This window comes from Salvia miltiorrhiza, chromosome 5 (genome assembly GCF_028751815.1).
Source record: "Salvia miltiorrhiza cultivar Shanhuang (shh) chromosome 5, IMPLAD_Smil_shh, whole genome shotgun sequence".
Taxonomy (NCBI): Eukaryota; Viridiplantae; Streptophyta; class Magnoliopsida; order Lamiales; family Lamiaceae; genus Salvia; species Salvia miltiorrhiza.
This window is the reverse complement of record NC_080391.1, coordinates 14,296,327-14,319,152: the sequence shown is the minus strand read 5'-3', so window position 1 is coordinate 14,319,152 and position 22,826 is coordinate 14,296,327. Positions and strand designations below refer to the sequence as shown.

General features: G+C 34.0%; 4 protein-coding genes and 1 non-coding gene across 5 annotated transcripts; 3 read left to right on the top strand and 2 right to left on the bottom strand.

The window, feature by feature from the left end:
* Nucleotides 1-4,350: 4,350 nt before the first annotated feature.
* On the bottom strand, nucleotides 4,351-5,163 carry LOC131025548 (uncharacterized). Its single transcript, XM_057955342.1, has one exon. It carries the CDS (start codon nucleotides 5,161-5,163, stop codon nucleotides 4,351-4,353), a length of 813 nt encoding a protein of 270 aa, XP_057811325.1.
* Nucleotides 5,164-11,199: 6,036 nt separating this feature from the next.
* On the top strand, nucleotides 11,200-14,333 carry LOC130986250 (eIF-2-alpha kinase GCN2-like). The gene is made up of 4 exons (XM_057909605.1): nucleotides 11,200-11,817; nucleotides 12,564-12,681; nucleotides 13,106-13,160; nucleotides 14,013-14,333. The coding sequence occupies exons 1-4, from the start codon at nucleotides 11,802-11,804 to the stop codon at nucleotides 14,139-14,141; spliced, it is 318 nt and encodes a 105-aa protein (XP_057765588.1). The 5' UTR covers nucleotides 11,200-11,801; the 3' UTR covers nucleotides 14,142-14,333.
* Nucleotides 14,334-16,379: 2,046 nt separating this feature from the next.
* LOC130986249 (mitochondrial pyruvate carrier 3-like) lies at nucleotides 16,380-19,007 on the top strand. The gene is made up of 5 exons (XM_057909603.1): nucleotides 16,380-16,616; nucleotides 16,749-16,847; nucleotides 17,781-17,833; nucleotides 18,299-18,372; nucleotides 18,728-19,007. The coding sequence occupies exons 1-5, from the start codon at nucleotides 16,424-16,426 to the stop codon at nucleotides 18,783-18,785; spliced, it is 477 nt and encodes a 158-aa protein (XP_057765586.1). The 5' UTR covers nucleotides 16,380-16,423; the 3' UTR covers nucleotides 18,786-19,007.
* Nucleotides 19,008-19,686: 679 nt separating this feature from the next.
* Nucleotides 19,687-19,757, top strand: TRNAG-GCC (transfer RNA glycine (anticodon GCC)). The gene has a single exon. It is a non-coding gene; the product is annotated as a tRNA-Gly (tRNA).
* Nucleotides 19,758-22,329: 2,572 nt separating this feature from the next.
* On the bottom strand, nucleotides 22,330-22,810 carry LOC131025547 (nodulin-related protein 1-like). The gene has a single exon (XM_057955341.1). The coding sequence runs from the start codon at nucleotides 22,808-22,810 to the stop codon at nucleotides 22,379-22,381; it is 432 nt and encodes a 143-aa protein (XP_057811324.1). The 3' UTR covers nucleotides 22,330-22,378.
* Nucleotides 22,811-22,826: the final 16 nt, after the last annotated feature.

Sequence of the window (22,826 nt, the reverse complement as noted above, 5' to 3'; positions counted from 1 at the left end):
GTCGAGTTGATGATATCCCCTTGAGGTGCTCATAAAGGTTATTGTACTATAAACTCGGCATGTCTGAATTAATTCCAAGTACAATAATCATGTTAAAGCAGCTAAACTCTTGGATAATATATCAATTAATTAAAGTTGTCAATAACCTTAAATTAATCAATTGATATATGTTATCTTAAACATGAGAAATAACTAAATGAAAATGATTTATAATCATAATATGTATGAAGATTAATCTTTTAGTGGAATTGATTAATATTGATAGACTTGTAGTTATATAAAGAGAACGCTTTTGAAATAGTCATTTTGAAGAAGAAAACACAATATTTGGCCACTAATTGAAAAAACACAAAATTTGGTCATTTATTACGTGTAAAGACTGTTTTACCCTTAATTAGGACGGACCGACTTCGGGTTTGCGCGCGGGTTCCAAAAAAAAGTATATGGCACTAATGGCATTGATATGACCATAAGTACTATTCGTGCAACACTACGGAAGAGAGTATATGGCCCTAATGACACTAATATGGTCATAAGTATCATTCGTGCAGCACACTAAATGGAGATTTTTAACCCTAAATTCTAAATGATAATCTAAACCCTAAATGATAATAAAAGAATAATTTAAACCCTACGGGAAAGTGTTCAAAATGGCCATATAACTGTACTCATCTAAATAATATCAGCACATAGGTATATGGCACTAATGACACTAATATGGCCATAAGTATCATTCGTATGACACTAATGACAATAATATGGTCATAAGTATCATTCGTGCAACACTGAGTATATATATGGCACTAATAGTGCCATATATGCCCAATCCGCGCGCAAACCCGAATCCGATCTGAATATGGTTAGCTTTAATTAAAGACAAAACAGTCATAGAACGTAAAAAAAAATAACTAGATTTTGTGTTTTTTTTATTAGTAGCCAAATATTATATTTCTTTCTTCAAAATAGTCATGCGAGTATATTGTTTCTTATATGAACCTATCAGTAGGTCTTATCATAATCCTTATAGAAATCTCTAGCTTAATTATATAAACACAATAGTAAGTCTTATCATACACCTATATATGGGAGAACAAAAATCTTGCATGAGAAAAGACATAAATTTATTTTTTCTGTTTTGCTTATTCCTTAAATTTATAGAATTTGATTAACAACAAAATATTTGATATGCATACAAAGAAGTGAAATGATACGTATAACTTTCCAATATTAACACTCCACAAACTTCATAAAATATCTTATTTTTACTAAATTTCAGAAGTAAAGTACTCCCTCTATCAATGAAGATTGTAAGTTTATTACTATGTCCGTCTACGAAAAATATGGCACTTTTGTCATTTTTTATATCCACCAAAAGTGTGACACTTTCATTTTTAGAACATGATCTCACATTTTTTTTTCTTATCTTTTTATCCTTACAAATACCTCTTATTTACAAAAAAAAAAGTCATAATTAATTCAATCTCAACCACTCATTTCATATAATAGTGGGACCATTTTCCAACCACATAAAAATTACCACCCATTTTATTAAAGTATGAGCCCACCAAAAGTATTATACTTTTGGTGGGCGGAGGGAGTACTATTTTTGTTCGTCCACAAATATTATATGTTTTTTATGAAAATTACCCCTTATATTTTAAACCACATTCACACTCAATATTTACAAAATACTTAACCATTTAAAATATCAACTTTGGCTTCTCAAAAAAAAAATATCAACTTTGGTGGTCCCTTTCTCAATACAATTTTAGTGGACTCTTGTTCTAGACTTTATACACATCTCTAAATTATTTATTAAAACTTGTGCCCCCCGCCCCCCTCTCCACCATACAATTTTCGTAGACAGATAGAGTAATAAAATTTGAAAATCAAATAACAATTAAATATTCCAATCAATTGGGCCAACTCACTCGTTTGAGAGCCAATTTTATTGGGCTCGAACTATGTTTGGACTAACTCTATCAGATTATGAGTTATTTTGATTGTCAATTTTTTTAGCTAGAAAATTTTAGCCTTAAGTTTATCGAACTATCGGTCCATTCGAACTAATGCATGAAATTCAGGCTGAATCAAATCCATAATTGTTGCTTAGCAGCGTCCCCTAATTATTTATTCATAAACCCTCATGTACATTCGGATGTACAATATGGGTTGGACCCTTCTCAGTGTATCGTTTGATTTTATTTTATTTTACGATCCTTCTCAGTCTATCTGAAAAATATTATTTGTATGTATTAAAAGCATCATCTGTAATGTATCATGCATTTATTTTTATATAAATTATTATTTAATTTTATAAAAAATATTATTTGTGAAATATTTTACATACATTAAAAGTATAATTTTTTTTTATAAATTAACAGTATTAAATTTTTTTTTACGACCATTCTCCGTCGGAATGAGATTCAGTGTACCACACTTTATGTCTCACTTTGTGTCCCACTTTCAATTTTATTTATTTTCATATATATTTTTTCTTCAATTTCAATTTTATATGCTTTAGTTTAATTTTGTGATTATTAACTAGGGTATATTCCATCAATTTAGAGTATATAATTATTTTTTATCATTTAATTTCACTTTTATTAGCTAATAATAGGTTGATAAATTCAAAGTCATGGTATATACTTTTTAAAAAATTTAATTTTTTAAAATAAAAATTAAATATAATTCATAATATCATAATAAAATTTATTTTTATAAAAAATATTTTTAAAATGATAGATATAAATATGGAACACAGTGGCACACATAAAATTGTGGGACACTGGATCTCATCTCGTTCTCCGTCTATCTGAAAAGTATTATTTGCATGTATTAAAAGCGTCATCTGCAATGTATCATTTATTTTTATATAAAGTATCATTTAATTTTATAAAAAATATTATTTGCGAAATATTTTGCATACATTAAAAGTATCATTTGTTTCATAAATTAACAGTATTAAATAAAGAAATTTAAAGGTCGCGCCACATGAGACTCGAACCCAAGACCTTTGGCCTTAGGCATTAACCCCTTACCGCTTGGCCAACACACACACACAATAGTACTCCCTCCGTCCGCGAATTAAAGCCCCATTTACCTCTAAATATTTGTCCGCGAATTAAAGCCCCATTTGCCTTTTTGTACCTTTTTACCCTCCCTCTTTACTTTAAATTACTACCCTTTGCCATTAATTATCCCACCTAATTTTTTAACCTACTTAATTATTCATTAAGTATTCATCCTTAATTAAAGCCCCATTAAATTTATGTCTATCAAATGGAATTCTAGAGAATTCCACATTTCGCAGTTGCATCTCTCTCTCTACCAAACCCTAGACTTTTTCATCGGGTTCTTCTCTCAGAGCATCGTCTCTCTCTTGTTCTTCCTAAATCTACCATTGTTGTGTTACTCCATGGATCATCCCTTTGAAACTGAATCGATTGTGCCGGAAACCCCGGCCTCTGATCTCTGTGAATTGGCGCCGTGGTTGATGGCTGAAACCGAGCCACTGGGCCTCCCTCTCTCTGAATCGGAGAAAACGACGTCGGTATCTGAAGCGGCGCCGTGGTTGCTGCCGGATACTGAAGCGGCTCGTCTCCCTCTCTCTGAATCGGAGCAGATCTACAAAAAGTTTACATTCCAAACACCCCAAAAACATGCATGGTGTTTGTCCTTGTAAACATTTTCACCTGTAATTACATAGGCTTCTACAGAATTCTAGTCTATAAGTAACACTTCATTCAGCCCTTCTATGACATCTTCAAGCCTTAAAATTTCGCCTTCTTCACTTGATTCCATCTGTAGGAACTCTAGACTTTCCTTGACAAGTGATTCTTCAACTTGAATACATCGTGGTAAAATCCCCTGCCTGGACAATCTTTCTTTATTCATATGTGGAATCTTGTAGTTGTTCCCACCCTTACACTTGATTATCTCTTGATAGCAGCCTTGTAAGGTTAGGAAAACATTGTTGAGCTTCTCTGGTGGGTATTCCTCGTACGCAGCTTTCACATTCTCTAGTAACTCCTCGACATTCTTGGCTGGTTTTTGATCTTTTAGGCTCTGAATAGCTCTGAAAAACCCGAGGTCGTTGACATTTGTATCCGGTGAATTAGCTGGCTGGCATACTAATTGGAATTTAAATCCATTAGTATTTGCAACCGCTTGAAACTCTGGATCATTTGCTTGAATGTGTGGTTTGGCATTATCTTGTTGGATATATATGTGCTTGCTTGATGTCTTCGGCCACTTGGCCATGAAGTCAGGAACCATCTGCCAGATTAAGGCTATATGATGAATTTGCAAATATTCTGATAGCATTTAATAAAAAAAAATTGAGCATGCTTACCTGTTTATAAGGCAGTCTCTAATGATGGGCTTAGTGATTGCTGCAATTGCCTTAACTTCCAGCGTACCTTTCACTCTGTTTTTCGAGTTCCTTTGTGCTGGCTCTGTGGTTATGAAAGGATAAATGCCTAACTTTCCATCGAATATGACTGTGCCATCTTCATCAATGATCGGCCTCGCAGCAGCACACATAAACATGATTTTTTCAATATGCCTTTTTGATTTGCATGTCCTATGTGGTTCTTCCTCATCGGGCAGGAGGTAGTATCTATCATTGGTTTTGGTAAGATAGAACCATTTTTCATCGATGTGGATGGTGTTGTACATACTTTGAAATGGTATAAAACCATCCTCACTGACCCCACTCAGCTGTTTAAGGCTCCACCTCAGCCTACATAGCTTGTTTTGTGTGGTAAGGAAGGGTTTTATGGCATTTGTATGTGGTTTCAGTTTTTTCTCCTTCACCCATTGATGAAGCAAAGATTTAGACACTCCTAGGTGAGTCGACATGCATCTCAGTGTACTTCTTTCTAAAACTGAAAGTTTTTTGACTTTTTCACCATCAATGAGCATCTTATCCTTGTGTATACATCCTTTTCTAATTGATTTAACCTGGACAGGTACACCGGATGCTCTTTGATTGGAGACTTGGCTCCAAATCCTCCAAATGGTCTTCAAGTTTACTTTGAAGTGAAGTGCCGCCTCTTTTTTTGCTCCATGGCGAAGTTTGCCTTCACTGCTATGCTCTAACAGCCACTGGGCAACTTTGTTTCTTTGATCATCTTGTAACTTTGGCCTTTCTATAGCCATTTTTTGTTCTGCCAGATACAGTAGGATTTAAGGAAAATTGGGTGGGAATTGAATGAGGTATATTCATGGATTTATAGTGTAAATGGCGGGCCCTTGTACTTTTGGCTCCAAAGTTTTGGAGCCAATTTGGATGATGCCTATTTTAATGAATTTATTTTGGCAGCAACACACGTGTACCATCCTTTTTGTTTCTTTGAATTTTTGCCTATGCCTATTCAATTTTAATGAATTTATTTTGGCAGCAACACACGTGGAGCCAATTTTGTTTCTTTAAATTAATTAATCAATGAAACATAAAATTAAGACTTAAATTGAAACATAAAATTAAATGGAAAGCTTAAAGTCAATAAAGTAAAAGCATTCTCTTAAGTAAAGATTAGCAAAAAGTAAACAACTACCCTTATCTTTTACCTATAACACCTTTTTCAGCTTTCTTAGTCTCCGTGCCCAACAGTAAATGGGGCTTTAATTCACGGACGGAGGGAGTATCATTTTTTGTTATTAGAATTATCATTTGTAATATAATATTATTTATATACAAAGTATAATTTATATTTAATTAAAAATTTATTTGTTGTTAGTATCATTTATATGAGTTAAATATTAAAAAAATGAATGGAAAAAAAAAAACGAGTCAAATCGAGTCGAGTGGATCTAGCCAAGATGTCAGCGTGGATCGGGTCGCACCATGTGGACGGATGCACAATGACAAGAGGGTGCTCCTTATTTATTAGTACAAAAAGACGGGAAAATGTGGATTTTCTTTCCTCTCAACTCACGGATTTTATTTTTTACTATACTCATGGATTTATTTTTTTGTTATTTTCCTTGTATTATTTAATTAAAGGAAGTAGTTTGCTTTCCAAATTCAGAACAGTCTTGTCATGTAATTAATGGGGCACCTGAGTCGACAACGACCCGTTTAATGTGGGGATGCTGAAATATTGCTAAAAGCAATTTGTGTTCCAATGTATACTCTGGCCCATGAAAAAACTTCTTAGGAGGGAATGACACGCGTTTTAAGAAAAATATTATTGAGTGTATTGAAAATAGAGAAAAAATTATTGAGTGTATTGAAAATGGTGGAAATGTATTATAATTAATATTGGAGTTGTGAAAAAGTGAAAGTAAGAGTAGTTTTAAGAAAAATATCCAGACTTCTCCATTCTACATAATTTTAGTAAAATCAAGTGAAACTACATACAAAAATTGAAAATATTAAACCAGCTGAAGTTATATCAGAATAATATATACCTCATTTGTGACAATGTCGTCAATAACCTTCACACGTGTTTAATCAGCAATCGCATCTTCTTTAACACTTTCCAAATTCAGTGAGAGTGTGTTTTTGAAGGATTTATCTCTACAAACACTGAATCACATAAAACTAAAATTATAAATTTTGCTCTCAAAATAAATATTGTACAGAAAATGGTTTTTAGTGCGGATGCAAGTCTTACAGCTCCCTGAATTTATTTGTCTCATCCATATCACAATTTAGAAACAGCCTAGAAACATTTTTAGTTGTGCATACACGCACATCGCTTACAAAAAAAACATTAAATTCATGCATTTAATAAAACTATTAAAATATAAAATTAATAAAACATCTACTATATAGAGAGTTGTACCTTTGTAAAGTGTTGGCCTGTAGAATTGTATTTATAACGATTGGCAGTTGTTTCTGTTCATTGCTTGCTTGCATTTTAAATGAGTCAACATATTCCCCCCAAAGAGTGCATAGATTTTATTGTGGCTACATATATAAATAAAGAATTTATATTTCAAATCAACAACAAAAGAGAAGATTCTGACCTATAAAGTAAGCATAATAATTAAGAAAAAAATATACATCAAATAAATAGTATAAGGTATTTTAAACATACCTAGCATCCTCAAGCACAAGCTCTATGAGCTTCGCATTATTTTGATCTTTGATATACCCCTTGCCCAACAACACTCCAATAACATCTACAGTTTAAATAAATCTTAATATTTAAAAATAGTTTTAATTACATAAATAAACATGTTAAATAACATGTAAATTATTATTTACCAAACAACACTTCCTCATTAGCATCTTCGATAGCACTTATCTCTTTGAAATCCTTAAATAAAGATTTCTGAATAGAAAATTCAGGTCAAAGCATGCTGACAACTGTGTTTTCGGGAACAACACAATTCTATAAGGATTGTTTACTGTTTTGTTCCTAACGAAGTTGTTGTTTCGCACAAAAAAAATCCTAATTTGCACAACGACGTCTTCTTGCATAATATTTCCAAATACACTACATTGTCCACGTGGTATAGTCAAATGAATCCTTGTGCCCTATAAAGCAACATGCAGCAGTTATGTTACATAAAATAAGTAGGATATAACATATGCAGTAAATAAAAGTATAACTAAATATAAATACAGTGGATAGATATATATCACAAATGAGCAACTATTTTAACTAAAAATTGTAGCTGTATAAAATTGTAGTATAATTAATGTACAAACTATTCGACATAAATTTTTGCGCAACAAACAGTAAGTATTAGCTATTATCATCACAAAATGTTTCAGTACGTTTTGTTTGTATCAGATTTTGACATTTGCTATATTTTAGAATGTTGATTACTTTGGATATTCAGGGCCTTATGCATTTTTGAACATTACATTTGTCTATATTAAAATCAAAAGCAATAAATCTGTCGGGGTTGATGCATTTTTAATATAAGTGGGATATAACATATGCAGTAAATAAAAGTTTAACTAAATATAAATGTAGTCGATAGATATATATATCACAAATGAGCAACTATTTTTAACTAAAAATTGTAGCTGTATAAAATTATATTTAATTTACAAATTGCTCGACATAAATTGTTGCATACCAAACAATAAGTATTAGCTACTATCATCAGAAAATGTTTCACTACATTTTGTTTGTATCAGATTTTGATGAACAACATCTGTTTAAATTTTAGAATGATGATTACTTTGGATTTGAAGGGCCTTATGCGTTTTTTAACAATACATCTGTCTATATTAAAATCAAAAGCAATAAATCTGCAAGGGCTTATGCATTTTTAATGTATCACATGATACATAAGTTACACAATATAATACCTCACGATCATGCACAACACATTCAGTAGATGATTGTTCCATTTCATACTTGATGCCATAGCGACGAATACATCTCACTTTTATCATTGAATTTGTGATAGAAGGATGCAAATCCTCAATTTTCGTATATATAGGTGCCATTATGTCTTCCAATATCTGCAACCATGCAAAAAACATTCACTTAGTATTTGTAACCTTCGTTTGTAATAGTTAGGATTAGTAATAGGAGATTAATTGTATGTACAGGTTATGTTGGGAACTTATTAAAATATCCTAATCCTTGTTTTGATGATACCAAAATCCATAGGCCTTAATTGTAATAGACTAGAACTGTTCGAACTCAAATGTTAGAGTTCTTTTCTAGTATAGTTTGCTGTTCTGAAGACTGAAGGACGAAGGACTGAAGACTGAAGTTACCGACTAAAGTATCAGTTGAAGAATCAGTCCGGAACTGATTACTTAATGCGTGCCACGTGGATTCAGCGGACTGATGCTAAAATCAAGTATCAGTTAAACATTCTTCCTCGGACTGAACCTCCAACGTTCAAAGGAAGCCACGTACTCCAAAAGTACAGCCGCATTAAATGCAGAGATCTCAGGATCCTCATTTCTCTGCAAAGGTCATTCATATTTGGTGGCTACTTTATCAGAGACGTCGCATCACCTGCTCTTCAACATAGTCGTTCTCACCAAACAAGGAACCTCGAAGATTGAAGCCTCAGCCCAAATTCAAAAAGCTCTCCAACGGAAGAAATCTTGAAGACGTTCTCCGCCAACGGATCTATTCAAGACCTCTCCTATAAATAGCGTTCGAGGATCACTTCAATCTTCACCGATTCAACAACATAAGCTGAAACTCTGCCAAAATTGTTTCTCAGCCAACAGCTTAAATCTCTCCAAAGCTTGAATCGAAGAAGAGAATACCAAAGCTAAAAATCAGTCACTGCTGATTACATACATTCTCTTAGACCTTAGGCAAACCTTTGTTTACCCAAAGCTTAGGTCAAAACTAACTCCAAAGAACTTGTTCTTTGAAGTTTAGTTGGCAAGATTTCAAACCTCCCTTCGATAGATAGAATCGAGTGTTTGAGTTGAAAAGGAGTTCAGGAAGGTACTCTGACTCCGTGAGATCCTAGTGCAGGTTCGTGCTAGGAGTGAGAAATCCAGCGCGAGTGAAGTGTTGGTACTGAAGATTGGATCTTCAGTTGATTCGGTGGTGTGCACCAGGCTAAGCACACAGTTTCGGTTTGCAGTGCACCCGGCTAAGCACTTGCGGAGTAAAGTTGTTGGTCTGATCAACCGACCGTGGATGTAGGAAGTGTTTTCCTAACCACGTAAAAATCTCTGTGTTATTTACAGCTTTCAGTTTTACATTCTTACTTGTGCTCTTTCAATTGATAAACTGAATACTGATTAAATGTAAAGAGAAACCTAAGACTAACAATGTGCTCAACAAATGCTATTACGAAACAAAATTATTTCCGCTGCGTATGTTATCAGTCTGACTGATCTATCCTCTGATAGTCAGGAAGACTTGTAACATCTCTGTTTTAGCAAACTCGACTGAAGCCTTAACGTGCATCAGTTAAGTTCCAGTGACTTAACTGATAACTCATTACTGATAACTTATTTTTATGTGTAGTTAAATAGGTTTTTGTCATAATATAATGTTAATTTGGAAATTACGTAGATGGTGACGTGACATTTGATATTGATAGATGGCAATTTATATGTGTAGGTATATATATCATATTTGTGGGTAATAGGTTTTTATTATAATATAATGATGAAGTGGAAATTACGTGGATGACGTGGGTAATAAATTTAATTATAGGTAAAATATAACATGATTATATAAAAATATTTACTTTAGTAATAATATCAAAGTACATTATTTATGTCACTACTACAAAAAGCTTTACATAATAACACTACACAATTGATCAAACAATTCTACTCTATGAAGCTTCGTTGACGAAAAATAATTCAACGTATTGGTTAACTGCATCTTGACATCTGCTTCAGTTATTCCTGTTAAGATAATAAAAACACAATATTATTCGAGATACACAATATCATATATTATAAAGTATAAATAACTAAGATGTAAATGTACTGAAATAAGAATATTGTATTGATTTCCTCCACCCAACTCAGGCACATAAAGCGCAAGAATGGAATCCGTAGGTGACCAACTAAAGTCAACAACATTTTCTACCTTCATAGATTTCTTGTCAATAAGATCAAAGGTTTCAGTTTCATAAACAGACACAACATTTTTTCCTATTCTAGCAAAGAACTTATCTTCTTTTTCACCGCCCCACTTGGAAGTAAAAATGTTTCAACATATCAGATATCATCAAAATGAGACAAAGAGAAACCATTATAAGCTCTTTGTAATTTAAACTGATAGTAATTTGAAAATGAGGAAAGTTATGGGGACAAATACACTCATATAATAAATCACCTGAAAACGGGCACATGACACACCACTCACACCTCTAGTTCCACCAATAGAAAATTCATCGGCGCTACCTTTAAAATCTCTCATCACTTTTCACTACTACAAAATTTCACATACATAACACTCAATACATAACGGTTTTTTAAAAAAACCGTTATGTATGAGCGCACTTTTAGGTATAGATAACGGTTTGACAAAAAACCGTTATCTATGTAGTGTTATCCATACTCATAGACAACGGTTTAAGTTAATCCGTTATCTTTGTGCGTTATCTATTAGTCCCATAGATAACGGTACTACAAAACCGTTAAGCCGACCGTTATCTATGAGCATGTTTTTATAACGGTTTTTTGGACGTTAAGAAAAACGTTATATAAGTGTTATGTATAATCATATTTATTTTTATTAATTTTTTTAAATTTTTTTTAAACCCATATTATTTTATATTAAAATATAATTCCCCCAAATCCTTTCTTTCTCTCTCTCGTCTAATTCCCCCAAAACGTCACTCTCTCTCTCGTCCTCCCCCTAACCAGCGGCGCCACCCAAAACCACCAAACCCTAACTCTCTCTCTCGGCCTTCCCCAAGTCCGCCATGCCTCTGCGGGTCAGCCAAGGATGATGGCACCGTCGAACTCGCGTGCAACGCGGATGAGGCGGTTCCATCAAGGGAACGCCGAAGGCTAGGGCACATCGATGCGAAGCAAGGAAAAGGAGGATGTTATCGGCGGCAGCTGGTCGCTGGCTTCACGAAGATGACGGCTATGCCTTGTCAGCCTCGCCGGAGTTAGAGGCGGCGGTGGCAGCGGATTTGAAATTTTGGGGAAAAAATTAGGGCTCATGTGTGTGCGTAAGTACGTTCTGGAGATACGGGGGTAGAGACGATGGGAGGCGCGATGATGGCGGTGACCGTGGCAGCCGGCAGCGGCTGACGCCACCGGAGAAGAGGGAGAGGCGACCATGGTTTGGGGTAATTCAATATTTTTTTTTCTTCCTTTTGTTACCAGTTAATTGGAGCTTCTAGATTCCTCGCTGTTCAGCAGCGCCGTGCCCTCGCTTATGCCCGCCTCAAACGGTATTCTTTCTCTCTCTCCGAATTATCCTCGATTGTATTTGCACTCAGTTTGTGTGTGCAAGTAGTATACTGGAGTGTGAAGGAGCAAACATCCATGGATGAGTGGTTATGTGTCTAAGAAAGAAATTGAGTTCTCAATGTTTCTAATCTCTGATTCCTAGATTGTGAATTTAATGAATTGTTCATTTTGGATTTAATGAATTGTTCATTTAATTTGTTATTATGTTCTTATTGTATTTCAGTATTTTCTCCTTGTCTGGCCTTGATGTGTCACAATACTAACCTAAAGATAACTTTTAGCCTTCTTTAATAAACTGTTCTTTTAACTAAATTAATTGCTACTTTGGTATGCTAGTTGATCATCATTATGTTTGATGTGTTTTGCTAGTATTGATTTATCTAGAATTTGGAAATTGAGATGAAATTCATGTTGAGACACCATTGTTGTAGAAGTAGAACAACTAGTTAATAATCTTCAAAACTTTACAGTGTTCACAGTATAATTATTGACAGCAAGGAGCACTTATATCAGGATATTCCTGAGCTTTTCCAGTCTTAGGGAAAACTCTGATCTTCCATGACAGGCTAACGGCTAATTAGCAGAACATCACAATATAAATATCTTCTTGTTATTCTTGTAACCTGGTAATTGCATTTGATAGCTTCAATTTTGGATTGCGCTGAGTTGATTTCTTGATGCTACTTTCATGCCCCGTGCAACTATGCAATTATTTTTACTCTGGCAGGACACGGTGGATTTGGCCACGTTGTATTATGCAAGAATAAGCTAGATGGTAGGCATTATGCCGTGAAGAAGATTCGATTGAAGGATAAAATTCTGCCTGTAAATGACCGCATATTAAGGTCAGTAGTGATAGACATGTATTTAAAGTCTAAATTCTTTTTTTGTTGTAATTCATTCAATATAGTAGTTTCTGAAGCTCTGTAATGCTTGGGTGCTCTTCTTCTTCTTTGTTTCTTATGGCTGTTCTTTTATGGATTCTGCATTCATGAGTGATGATTGAGTAGACTACTAGTTCTTGGTCTGAAAATTTGATTACCAAATTGGCTGAAATGAAATGGTTCTGGAGATCTGTCAAGGTAGAAGGGGTTTTTGGACTCCAGGAGCTATACATTCCTTATGTTTATGCCAAATTGCAATCCTGTTTTCTTTTTCATTCAGGATTGTTTACGGGAGCATCTTGTCATTATATCCTTTTGATCTTTGTCATTTTTGTTGTCTAATTTTGACTTGAATTCCTTTGGACTTACATGGAATGGTTTGCAGGGAAGTAGCTACTCTTTCGAGGTTGCAGCATCAGCATGTCGTTCGATACTATCAGGTAATGCACGAGAGGTATCTTTTATAGATTTTTTTGCTTAGTTATAGGATGTTGAAGCTAAAATGCTTGTTAAGTTAGTATAATCCATGAAATGAAACACATCTCTGTTCTGTTTTCCATGTTTCCCCTATTAGGTAGAATTGATATTGATTGTCGTATTGTGTGATCAATAATTAAATAATTAAGAAAGAAGAGACATATACATTAAATTACTTGGTCAATGGTGCAATTGCTTACTTTTATGTGTTCAATTTAGAATTTTATTTGGCATTGACATCTTGTATTGGCTTGATTGACCATGTTTCCTTTTCCGGTGACATTTATATTGGAACTCTCATGTATTAGTCAAAACTATGTGGTACTTGAATACCGTGCTTAATATAAATAGACCCATATGAGAGTTTTTAGTATTGAAGCTGATATCTTGGAGTTTTTAATAAATTAGAGATATTTTGGTTTTTACTCACTGAGTTTGTATTCAGGTCTGTCAACTCAAAAGGTTTAGGTCCATAAAAGGTTAGTTTATATAATAAAGTGTTTCATTATGTGTGGATGTATGGTTGGTAAAATCATGATTTGTTCATCTGAAATTTATACTGGTATGCATATGGGACTACTTCAATAAGAAGAAGCAAACTATATCAATTCCATGGAGAAGATGGAGAAGATGCCGCTATTCTTGCCCCTGGTGATGTAGTTAGTAAAAAATTGGGCGATATTAAGAATATAGTGCTTATATGGTGGGAGAATTGTTAGACAGAATTGCTTTATATTCGATCAACTTTTCTAACTTGTCTCTACTGTCAACTGTCAACTATAGTCTCATCAACTTTCGCCATGTGCCGAGTGCAGGTTGACAGCATACTTAGCGCCTGTGGCGATGCTTTTGAGCATGAGGTAACTAGAAGAATGCGTAATGAATTTATGGTAGCTTGGGATGGCTTGAGGTCAAAAGACAACCAGAGAATCATAGCAGGTTGATTAATTAGTTCTTGAGGACTTGGTGCTAGAAACATTGTATGATAGATTTTTGTTTTAGCTATAAGGTTGTTGGTATTTTCAATTTTGAATCGGAATATGCAATGATGATGTATACTTGATATTTGGTTCATTTGTATAATAATGTATGAATTTCTTGGATGATATATAATATTGTTATCGTTGATTTTATCATTTTGTCGTTTTATAAAAATTGCAAAATTTAAAAATATACTACAATTATATAAAGTGCAAAAAACTGTTATAAAAGGTGCAAAAAATCGTTATGTATTCTAATTAAAGATAACGGTTAAAATCGTTATAAAAACTGCAAAAATCATTATAAAAAGTGCAAAAAATCGTTATAAAAAGTGCAAAAAACCGTTATGTATTCTATCAAAGATAACGGTTAAAACCGTTATAAAAAGTGCAAAAAACTGTTAACTATGATAAAAAAAAAAAAAAAATTAATACATAACGGAAAAATCTTAATACATAACGGTGAAAAACCGTTATGTATTCTATCAAAGATAACGGTTAAAACCGTTATAAAAAGTGCAAAAAACTGTTAACTATGATAAAAAAAATAAAAAAAAAATTAATACATAACGGAAAAATCTTAATACATAACGGTGAAAAACCGTTATGTATTCTATCAAAGATAACGGTTAAAACCGTTATAAAAAGTGCAAAAAACTGTTAACTATGATAAAAAAAAAAAAAAAAAATTAATACATAACGGAAAAATGTTAATACATAACGGTGAAAAACCGTTATGTATAACCGTTATAGATAACGGATTGGAACCGTTATGTATGATACATCGTACCGTTATCTATGCTACTATACATAACGGTTTTGAAACCGTTGTCTATGACGTATAGAATAGATAACACCACTATACACAACGCTTTTTTTGCTCATAGATAACGGATAAAATCCGTTATCTATGAGCGTTTTTCTAGTAGTGTTTCCACTTCTCACATCACAAATGTTAATCACGACCCTCTGTCAAAAAATAATTGACTTTAATGAAATCCATTCACCATCACAGTTAGATCCCATCTAAGAATTCAAATAGGTACGGTACAACAATGAGCCCTTACCTTTCAGTTTACAAACACAACATTGGGAAGTCTAGGGCTGGGAATCGGGTTGGGATCGGGTACCCTACCCGAAAAAATCGGGTACCCGACCCCGAATAAGGCCGAGGAGAGATACCCGATCCCGATCCCGAACCCGAATTCTTAATCGGGTACCCTAATACCTGAGTCGGGTACCCGAGTTGCGTTATCGAGTACCCTAAATTACCCGGTCAAAATGGCAATTTTCAAAGTCAAATTGAAAATTCGGGTAAACGGGTATTAGGGTACCCGAATTACCCGATTTGGCTTAATAGGGTATTCGGGTACCCTAATACCCGATTTTCTTAAAAAAAATCGAAAATATAGCCTCTATTTTAATTTTTTTCGAAAATATACCCTTAATAGGGTATTCGGGTACCATAATACCCGATTATAGACTTTAGTTTTAATTTTAAGTTTCATATTAAATTTAAATAAATAATTTAAAATATATTCAATAAATAATTCGGGTATTTCGTTTACCGCCTAAATTGTGGTTATACAGGCGTTTAAGTGTTAAAAAAAATTTGTGGATATTTGCAAGATTACACAATGGACAAAAGATAAGTTAAAACACATTGGTTAAGAGACTGCTCCGTTTTGGCGGGAAAATCGAGAAAAATGTGTTATGTATAAGTTATGTTATCGTTACATATTTCATATATAGGTATGTCTTTGTTGTGTATGAGTGAATGCACTCATACATAATATATCACAGACTATAAGCGTTTTTTCAGTAGCTAATGACTTAATTAAAATAGGATTATCATATTTTGTGTTTTTCAAAAAGTATCGCCAACTTTCATATTCCATTAAACTCCCAACTTTCAATGATTTTCAAAAAAATGTTCCAGTACATAAAATTCGGAGAAAGAATGATGAGCGAACTTTAGTGAATCTTTAAGTGGAACAACGTTGTTTAATTGGGTGAGGTGGAAATCTGACCACGTAATGATTCATTATTCCATCCCAAATTTTATAATATAGCAGAACATTTTTTGAAAATTATTGAAAGTTTGGAGGTTTTGAAAAAGAATAAAAATTGAAGATATTTTCCTAACACTTGTGAAAGTCTGAACACAAAACATAATTAAATGAAGTTGCTAAAGACTGTACTCCTGCTTCGTTGACTTTGAATATATATATATATAAAGCAAGGCGATGCATTACCAGAAAGAAGAGAAGCCATATATATTCATTCAATTAGATATATATAAAGATAAATATGGTTGCAGTTGCAGGTATTGGCGTTTGAGTTTCAACTGGTCATATATAGATCAAGTCAACGAAGCCTTAATGGCCGCCTCCTCCAAGCTTCATGCCTTGTGGAACCATCCCGCCGGCCCCAAAACCAGTACGTATTATCCCATCTCTCTCTCTCTCACACACACACACTCAGATTAATTAATTATCATATTTCTATACATTTATATTTCTTCGATTGTTGTGTTTTCTGTTTAAAATTTTGCAATGGTGGGCGGCGCAGTTCACTTCTGGGCTCCAACGTTCAAATGGGGTTTAACAATAGCAAACGTTGCTGATTTTACTAAGCCACATGAAACCATCTCATACCCTCAACAAATAGGTATATATGGATTTATAATTTTTTGCAGCTCCGAAGACTTACTAATTAAAAATGCAGCTCATCACGTATATATGATTTTTGTTTAAGAGTTTTTTTCAATTTAATTACGGATTTTTTTTTATCAATTCGAGGCGTGAAAATTGTAAACTATCAGGTCATGACCTGTATATGGTTAAAACTATATATATATATAATATACTTAATCTATTAAGACTATAAATTCATATATTTTGTTTCTTTTTTATTTATTAAATTTAATTAATAGATTTATATGGGTAAGAAATACTGCTGTAAATTAATATAAATATAATTGAAATAAAAAAAAATGAGAATCAATAGATTGTTATTATTTTCTTTTCTTGAAAAACAAAGTTACATTATTAATTGAGTCTGATATTGTCATTCCGTTGCATAATAATAATTTTATGATTGAGAATCACCATTTCATGTATTAGCCATTTCTAATTCTCATGTACTTTTATTATTTTATTATTTGACCAAATTAAATGATTCATGTGTTATCTTATTTAATCAAATAATTTTATGATGAGAAAATTTTAGAGAGAGAAAAATATAAAAAAAAAATAGAGAAACAAACTTTAAACTTTGAAAAAAAAAGTTGAAAAGAGAAAATTTTCTCTTTCCAAATTTTTATCTCCATAAAATTTTCAATAGAATTTTTTTTCTTCAAACTTTCCTCTCTCTAAAATTGTTTTGAGAAATAGGAGTATAATATTAAATGGTAATTTTATATAAATAAATAATTATTTGATTATGTATTCTTTATGCATACCAAACATAAAAATTAACCAATATTTATCATTTCATTCTTATCTTCATTCCATTTCTTCTAGCCTATTGATTAATTAGGTAGTGGCTGCAGTTGTGTTCTTTGAGTGGTAATGTAACCATTGAATGATTTTGTGTACGCAGCTCTGGCTACTTCTGGACTCATGTGGGCTCGCTACAGTACCATAGTTACGCCGGTGAGTCTCAAACACACACTCATTCAAAATCAAATAACAAAATTCTATATATGCAATAGAAATATTAGAAAATTCAGTAATACAAATTTTTAACAAACTCAAAAACTTTATTCTTTTTAGGTGAAACTGAAACTGAAACACATTCACTTGCAATTTAAAAAATAAATCATCAGTATTAATATCAAAGAATCTTCTTTAAAGAATTTAAAATCATATAACTATTTCTAAAATTTGGGCCCTCTGGCCTTTGCCCATTTTGTTTAACATGAGGGTCGGCCCTTTGCGCATGATGCTAATCAAAACTAACTGAAACGATATAAAAATAAAAGGAGGTGATGAGTTAATTAGTGCATTGAGGATTTAGTGAAGCAAAATTGAACAAGATAGTTGAGTTGAGATGGTGCAGAAATTGAAGCACTAGTTCACAGTTTTACAATGATGGCTGTATTCTAATTGCAATTGCAGAAAAATTGGAACCTATTCGGTGTGAGCTTGGGAATGTCAGCTACAGGAATATATCAACTTGCCCGCAGGGCTCGGTAAGTACTATTTAGGCTTACCATTTTATCAAGTTTTACCATATCTGGGTACAACTTCATGCATCAATTTTAATTATAATTACTTCACTAATTTAAGTTTAATAAACTCTAATTAAGGTTAAAAAAATCTGAATCAGATATTAAAAAATCCTTAATATACTCCAACTAATAAAATGTGACAAAAAGGTAGATTACATAAAAAAATCCATAGTTCTTCTTTTGAAAAAAAGGTGCTATTAATTTTTTCAATACAAGATATATATATATCATCTACCTGATGAAAATTCTCAAGCATATCCTAAAAATTCCTATGTTTCTAATTTCTCTCTCAATGTGTGAAATTTTTCATTTTCAGGCACGACTACTACTCTGAGAAGAATACAACTAAAGCAGAGGAAATAATGCCTACCTAGCTTGCCAATATATATATAAGAGTTCACTTTTTAATACTAACAATGAGTACACCTTGACTTTATAATTACATGCTTACATTACATTGCTTCAGTAATAATTACGGCTATATTGTTGTAAGAAACCAAAAAGATACTCCTATGTTATTATGTGTTAGTTGTACAATGTATCACCCAATTGCATTTGGTTTTTGCTTCTACAAAGAAATTTGTCTAAACCTTCAATAATGTGTGGTCATGATTTATGAATGATATTTCTGACAACGTTAGACTTTCGTTTCAGTTACACCAACAAAATGATCTTATATTGTCATATTGATAATAGCTACTATATTTCTTGAAATGCTCTTGAGTACAATGAGGATACTGTACAATCGGATTGCATCCTCACTTAGACCCTGACCCGCATCCTGATTCGAATTCGTATCCTAGCTCGAACCTTATAAATAACATTATTTTGAGTGCGCATCAATCCAGTTGTACGATACACTCGGTTGCACCCAAATTTTTGTGTTCTAGAATAACACAACGGAAATTGTTATAAAGTTAGTGATCTTGTAATTAATTTAGTGTTGTTTTTTTCGCTTTTTTTGTGGTTGAACGTCTATGAATCAACTCATTATTCCCTATTTCCAACAGTTTAAAGTGGAAGAAAACTAAGAAATATCGTAAGAAATGCATTACTCAATCAAATGGTAATTTACAATATCTTGAAACTATAAAAAAAAAAAAAAAAAAAAAAAAAAAAAAAAAAAAAAATTAAGCTAAAGCAAGAGTTGGCATGTGATATGTGCGGTGAATACTGACAATGAGACAATCATAAATCTTAAACGAGACTGAATAAATGGAACTAGCATCAACATCTAACAACATAAAACTTTATGCAGGCATACTCTTTCAAGAGGCACCAGTGGTCTAGTGGTAGAATAGTACCCTGCCACGGTACAGACCCGGGTTCGATTCCCGGCTGGTGCAAGTGTGCTGTGAAGATTTGTTCTTATGATTAGGTATTGGGTTTACCTTCTCTGTCCATTTATGGACGAATTTGCGATTGCATCCGAGCCCACTCTTCTCTTTTTTTTTTTTAATTTTTTTTCTCACTTTTAACAAATTAGTCAATTTAAATAATCGCCCGAATCCACATTTGGATAATTACAACACAGCTCCATTTATTTTCAATTTTATGGCCATAATTATCTATTATTTAGATCTACAAATGTTAAAATTTAACAATAATTTATTTTAAAATTTTGAATTATGAAGTTTAATAGTATAAATTTAATGTAAATAATTATTGTATTTATTGTAGTGGGTAAAATCCGTATAACCCCAATTAACAATAACTATACATACCAACGTGCTTGCCCGGTAAAGCAATACAAACCCCCTCATAGCATAAGGCCCAAAGCCAAGCCCATAAGCCTTTTAACAAATTAGTCAATTTAAATAATCGCCCGAATCCACATTTGGATAATTACAACACAGCTCCATTTATTTTCAATTTTATGGCCATAATTATCTATTATTTAGATCTACAAATGTTAAAATTTAACAATAATTTATTTTAAAATTTTGAATTATGAAGTTTAATAGTATAAATTTAATGTAAATAATTATTGTATTTATTGTAGTGGGTAAAATCCGTATAACCCCAATTAACAATAACTATACATACCAACGGGCTTGCCCGGTAAAGCAATACAAACCCCCTCATAGCATAAGGCCCAAAGCCAAGCCCATAAGCGAGAGGTACGTGAATCTGTCAGGTAAAGCCCTAAAACGTGGCAGTTACTTAGGGATCAAGTCACACGAGAGTCGCAAGGGATCATTTCCTAAGAAGTCGGAACCGCTAAGGTGACAACGGACGTTCGAGAAAAACCCTAACCCTAGCCGCCTTCCCAAAGGCCCGTCGCATATATATTGAAATTCATTATATACAAGGATCATCCGCAATCACTCGTATCTACTTTTGCACTCACACACAATCTCTCACTCTCGCATTCCTCGCTCTTCCGTTCCGCCTCCACTCTCACAACGCTCGAGGGTTTCGATCGCCCGACTGACCCTGCTAGCTCGGACATCCGTCGCCCTTTACTCCACATAGCTCAATAGCTCTAACCGATCATCCAGAGAACACTCTTATTACTACCTCTTCTCTATAGTTTATTTGTTTCATTGCGTTACTTACATTTGTTATTTATATCAATTCACTGACTTGAACGTTTGAGGCCCTTCCATCGACACCCCCACCGGTGCTCATCAAAGGACTTTAACGTTTCTTGTGGTTTCAGGTTGTTAGTGTCCGTCGATCCAGACGTGACTGACGTTACTTCCGTAATTGTTGGATTCATCCCCCATATTTATACTCCGTCCCACGAATCTTGACACGTTTGGTTTCGGCACGGGAGTTAAGGAGTTGTAGATTAGTGTTTTAAGTGTGTAGTTAATAAAGTATAAAAGTGATAAAGTAGGAGATAGAATGTAATAAAAGTGATAAAGTATGAGACAAAATGTAATAATTATTACCTTATTTGGAAATGTGTCAAGATTCGTGGGACGGCCCAAAAAGGAAAACGTATCAAGATTTGTGGGACGGAGGGAGTATTTGAAATACATATTATAATTATTTTTTTATATAGATTTTATGATTAAGTTTAATAGAATATCAATGTAGGAACGATGATGAGCTAATGTATGAAGGAAGATTGAATTTTTTATTTAGATTATGAATTGATGAGGTTTAATATGAATTTAATCTGAGATAAATGATTTAAGATAGTTAAAAATGATTAAATAACAGAAATGGTTATTGGTACCTAAAATTGAGGATAAATAGAGTGCCTATTTATATTGATTAATAGATTAAAAGTTAAAGATCAAGGTAGAGGAAACTATATGAAGAATACTTATATTTTACCCTCTAAAACAAAAACTTAGTACTATAATTTGTACAATGGGGTTGTATATAAAAAATTAAACAAAGGGTTAAGTATCAGATTAGCCCCTAAGGTGGAGGCCCCTATGGCATTGGGCCCCTTATGGCAAGGGGTGTGTCAAATAAGCCCCTATGGTAATTAAAATCGAACAAAATCACCCCTAGCCCTAACGGTGAGTTAACAGCCGTTAACTATTTAAAAAAAAAAAATCTTTGTCTACCATGTGTTCGACGAAATGACTGAGACTCGTCAACTCGCCGCAGCTCAGCCTCCTTAATCCGGAGCCGCCGCTACCGCCACCACCGCTGCCGTCGTAGCCCCCGCTTCCTCCACCACCACTTCCGCCACCAACGACGGCGTCGTCACCACGGCGCGGAGGATGTCGAGCTTCACGTTGATCTCGTCGCAGACGCAGCAGCTCCGCTTCACCATGCAGTTGTTGGTGGCATCCTGAAATCGTACGTGTCGAAATCCGTCAATTGCAAAGATAGCAATAGCATCATTAAAGAGACATAGAGAGAATGTGTTTCTGATGGAGGGCTATAGTTAGTGATATTGATGATAAAGGATAAGATGATGGAAGTGGAATCATTTTCATATACATGACATGACAACAACAACACTTAGACAGTAGAATCATTTTCATATACATAGCCTTCCTTACTTGTTAAAGAAACCGCCGGCAGCCTTCATCAAATCTCCATATCCGCCTTCCGACTCGCCCTTCTCCTCCGCCTTCTTCACGTACTCGCCTCCTTCCACGGACTCCTCCGCCTTCTTGATATGCTTCCCTTCGCCTGAAGGGATTCCGGTTGCGACGGCGGCGGCGACGGCGGCGGGGGTGGTGGAATTGGGCCCGCTGTACTGGCGGAGATAGCCCTCCGCTTGATCAACGTACTTGCCGACTCCCTTTGTCTCGTCTAGCTTGCCGTAGTTCTCGGCGGCATCCAAGAGGTCGGCGGCGGCCTTGGCCTTGTCGCACTTCTCAGCCTGGTTGCTGAACTGGGCTCGAGCCGCCTCCGACACCACCTTGGCGTCCGCCAAAATATCGGCGGTTGAGGGTTTCTTCTCGCCGGTGGCGGGCTGTTCCATGGTAGACAAAGTTTTT

Coding starts and splice junctions, on each gene's coding strand:
- LOC131025548 (XM_057955342.1), bottom strand. CDS start 5,163: ATGGCTATAGAAAGGCCAAAGTTACAAGATGATCAAAGAAACAAAGTT.
- LOC130986249 (XM_057909603.1), top strand. CDS start 16,424: ATGCATTACCAGAAAGAAGAGAAGCCATATATATTCATTCAATTAGAT. Junction 17,834..18,298: donor ACAGTACCATAGTTACGCCG/GTGAGTCTCAAA, acceptor TTGCAATTGCAG/AAAAATTGGAACCTATTCGG. Junction 18,373..18,727: donor CAACTTGCCCGCAGGGCTCG/GTAAGTACTATT, acceptor TTTCATTTTCAG/GCACGACTACTACTCTGAGA.
- LOC131025547 (XM_057955341.1), bottom strand. CDS start 22,810: ATGGAACAGCCCGCCACCGGCGAGAAGAAACCCTCAACCGCCGATATT.
- LOC130986250 (XM_057909605.1), top strand. Junction 12,682..13,105: donor GTAAATGACCGCATATTAAG/GTCAGTAGTGAT, acceptor AATGGTTTGCAG/GGAAGTAGCTACTCTTTCGA. Junction 13,161..14,012: donor ATGTCGTTCGATACTATCAG/GTAATGCACGAG, acceptor TGCCGAGTGCAG/GTTGACAGCATACTTAGCGC.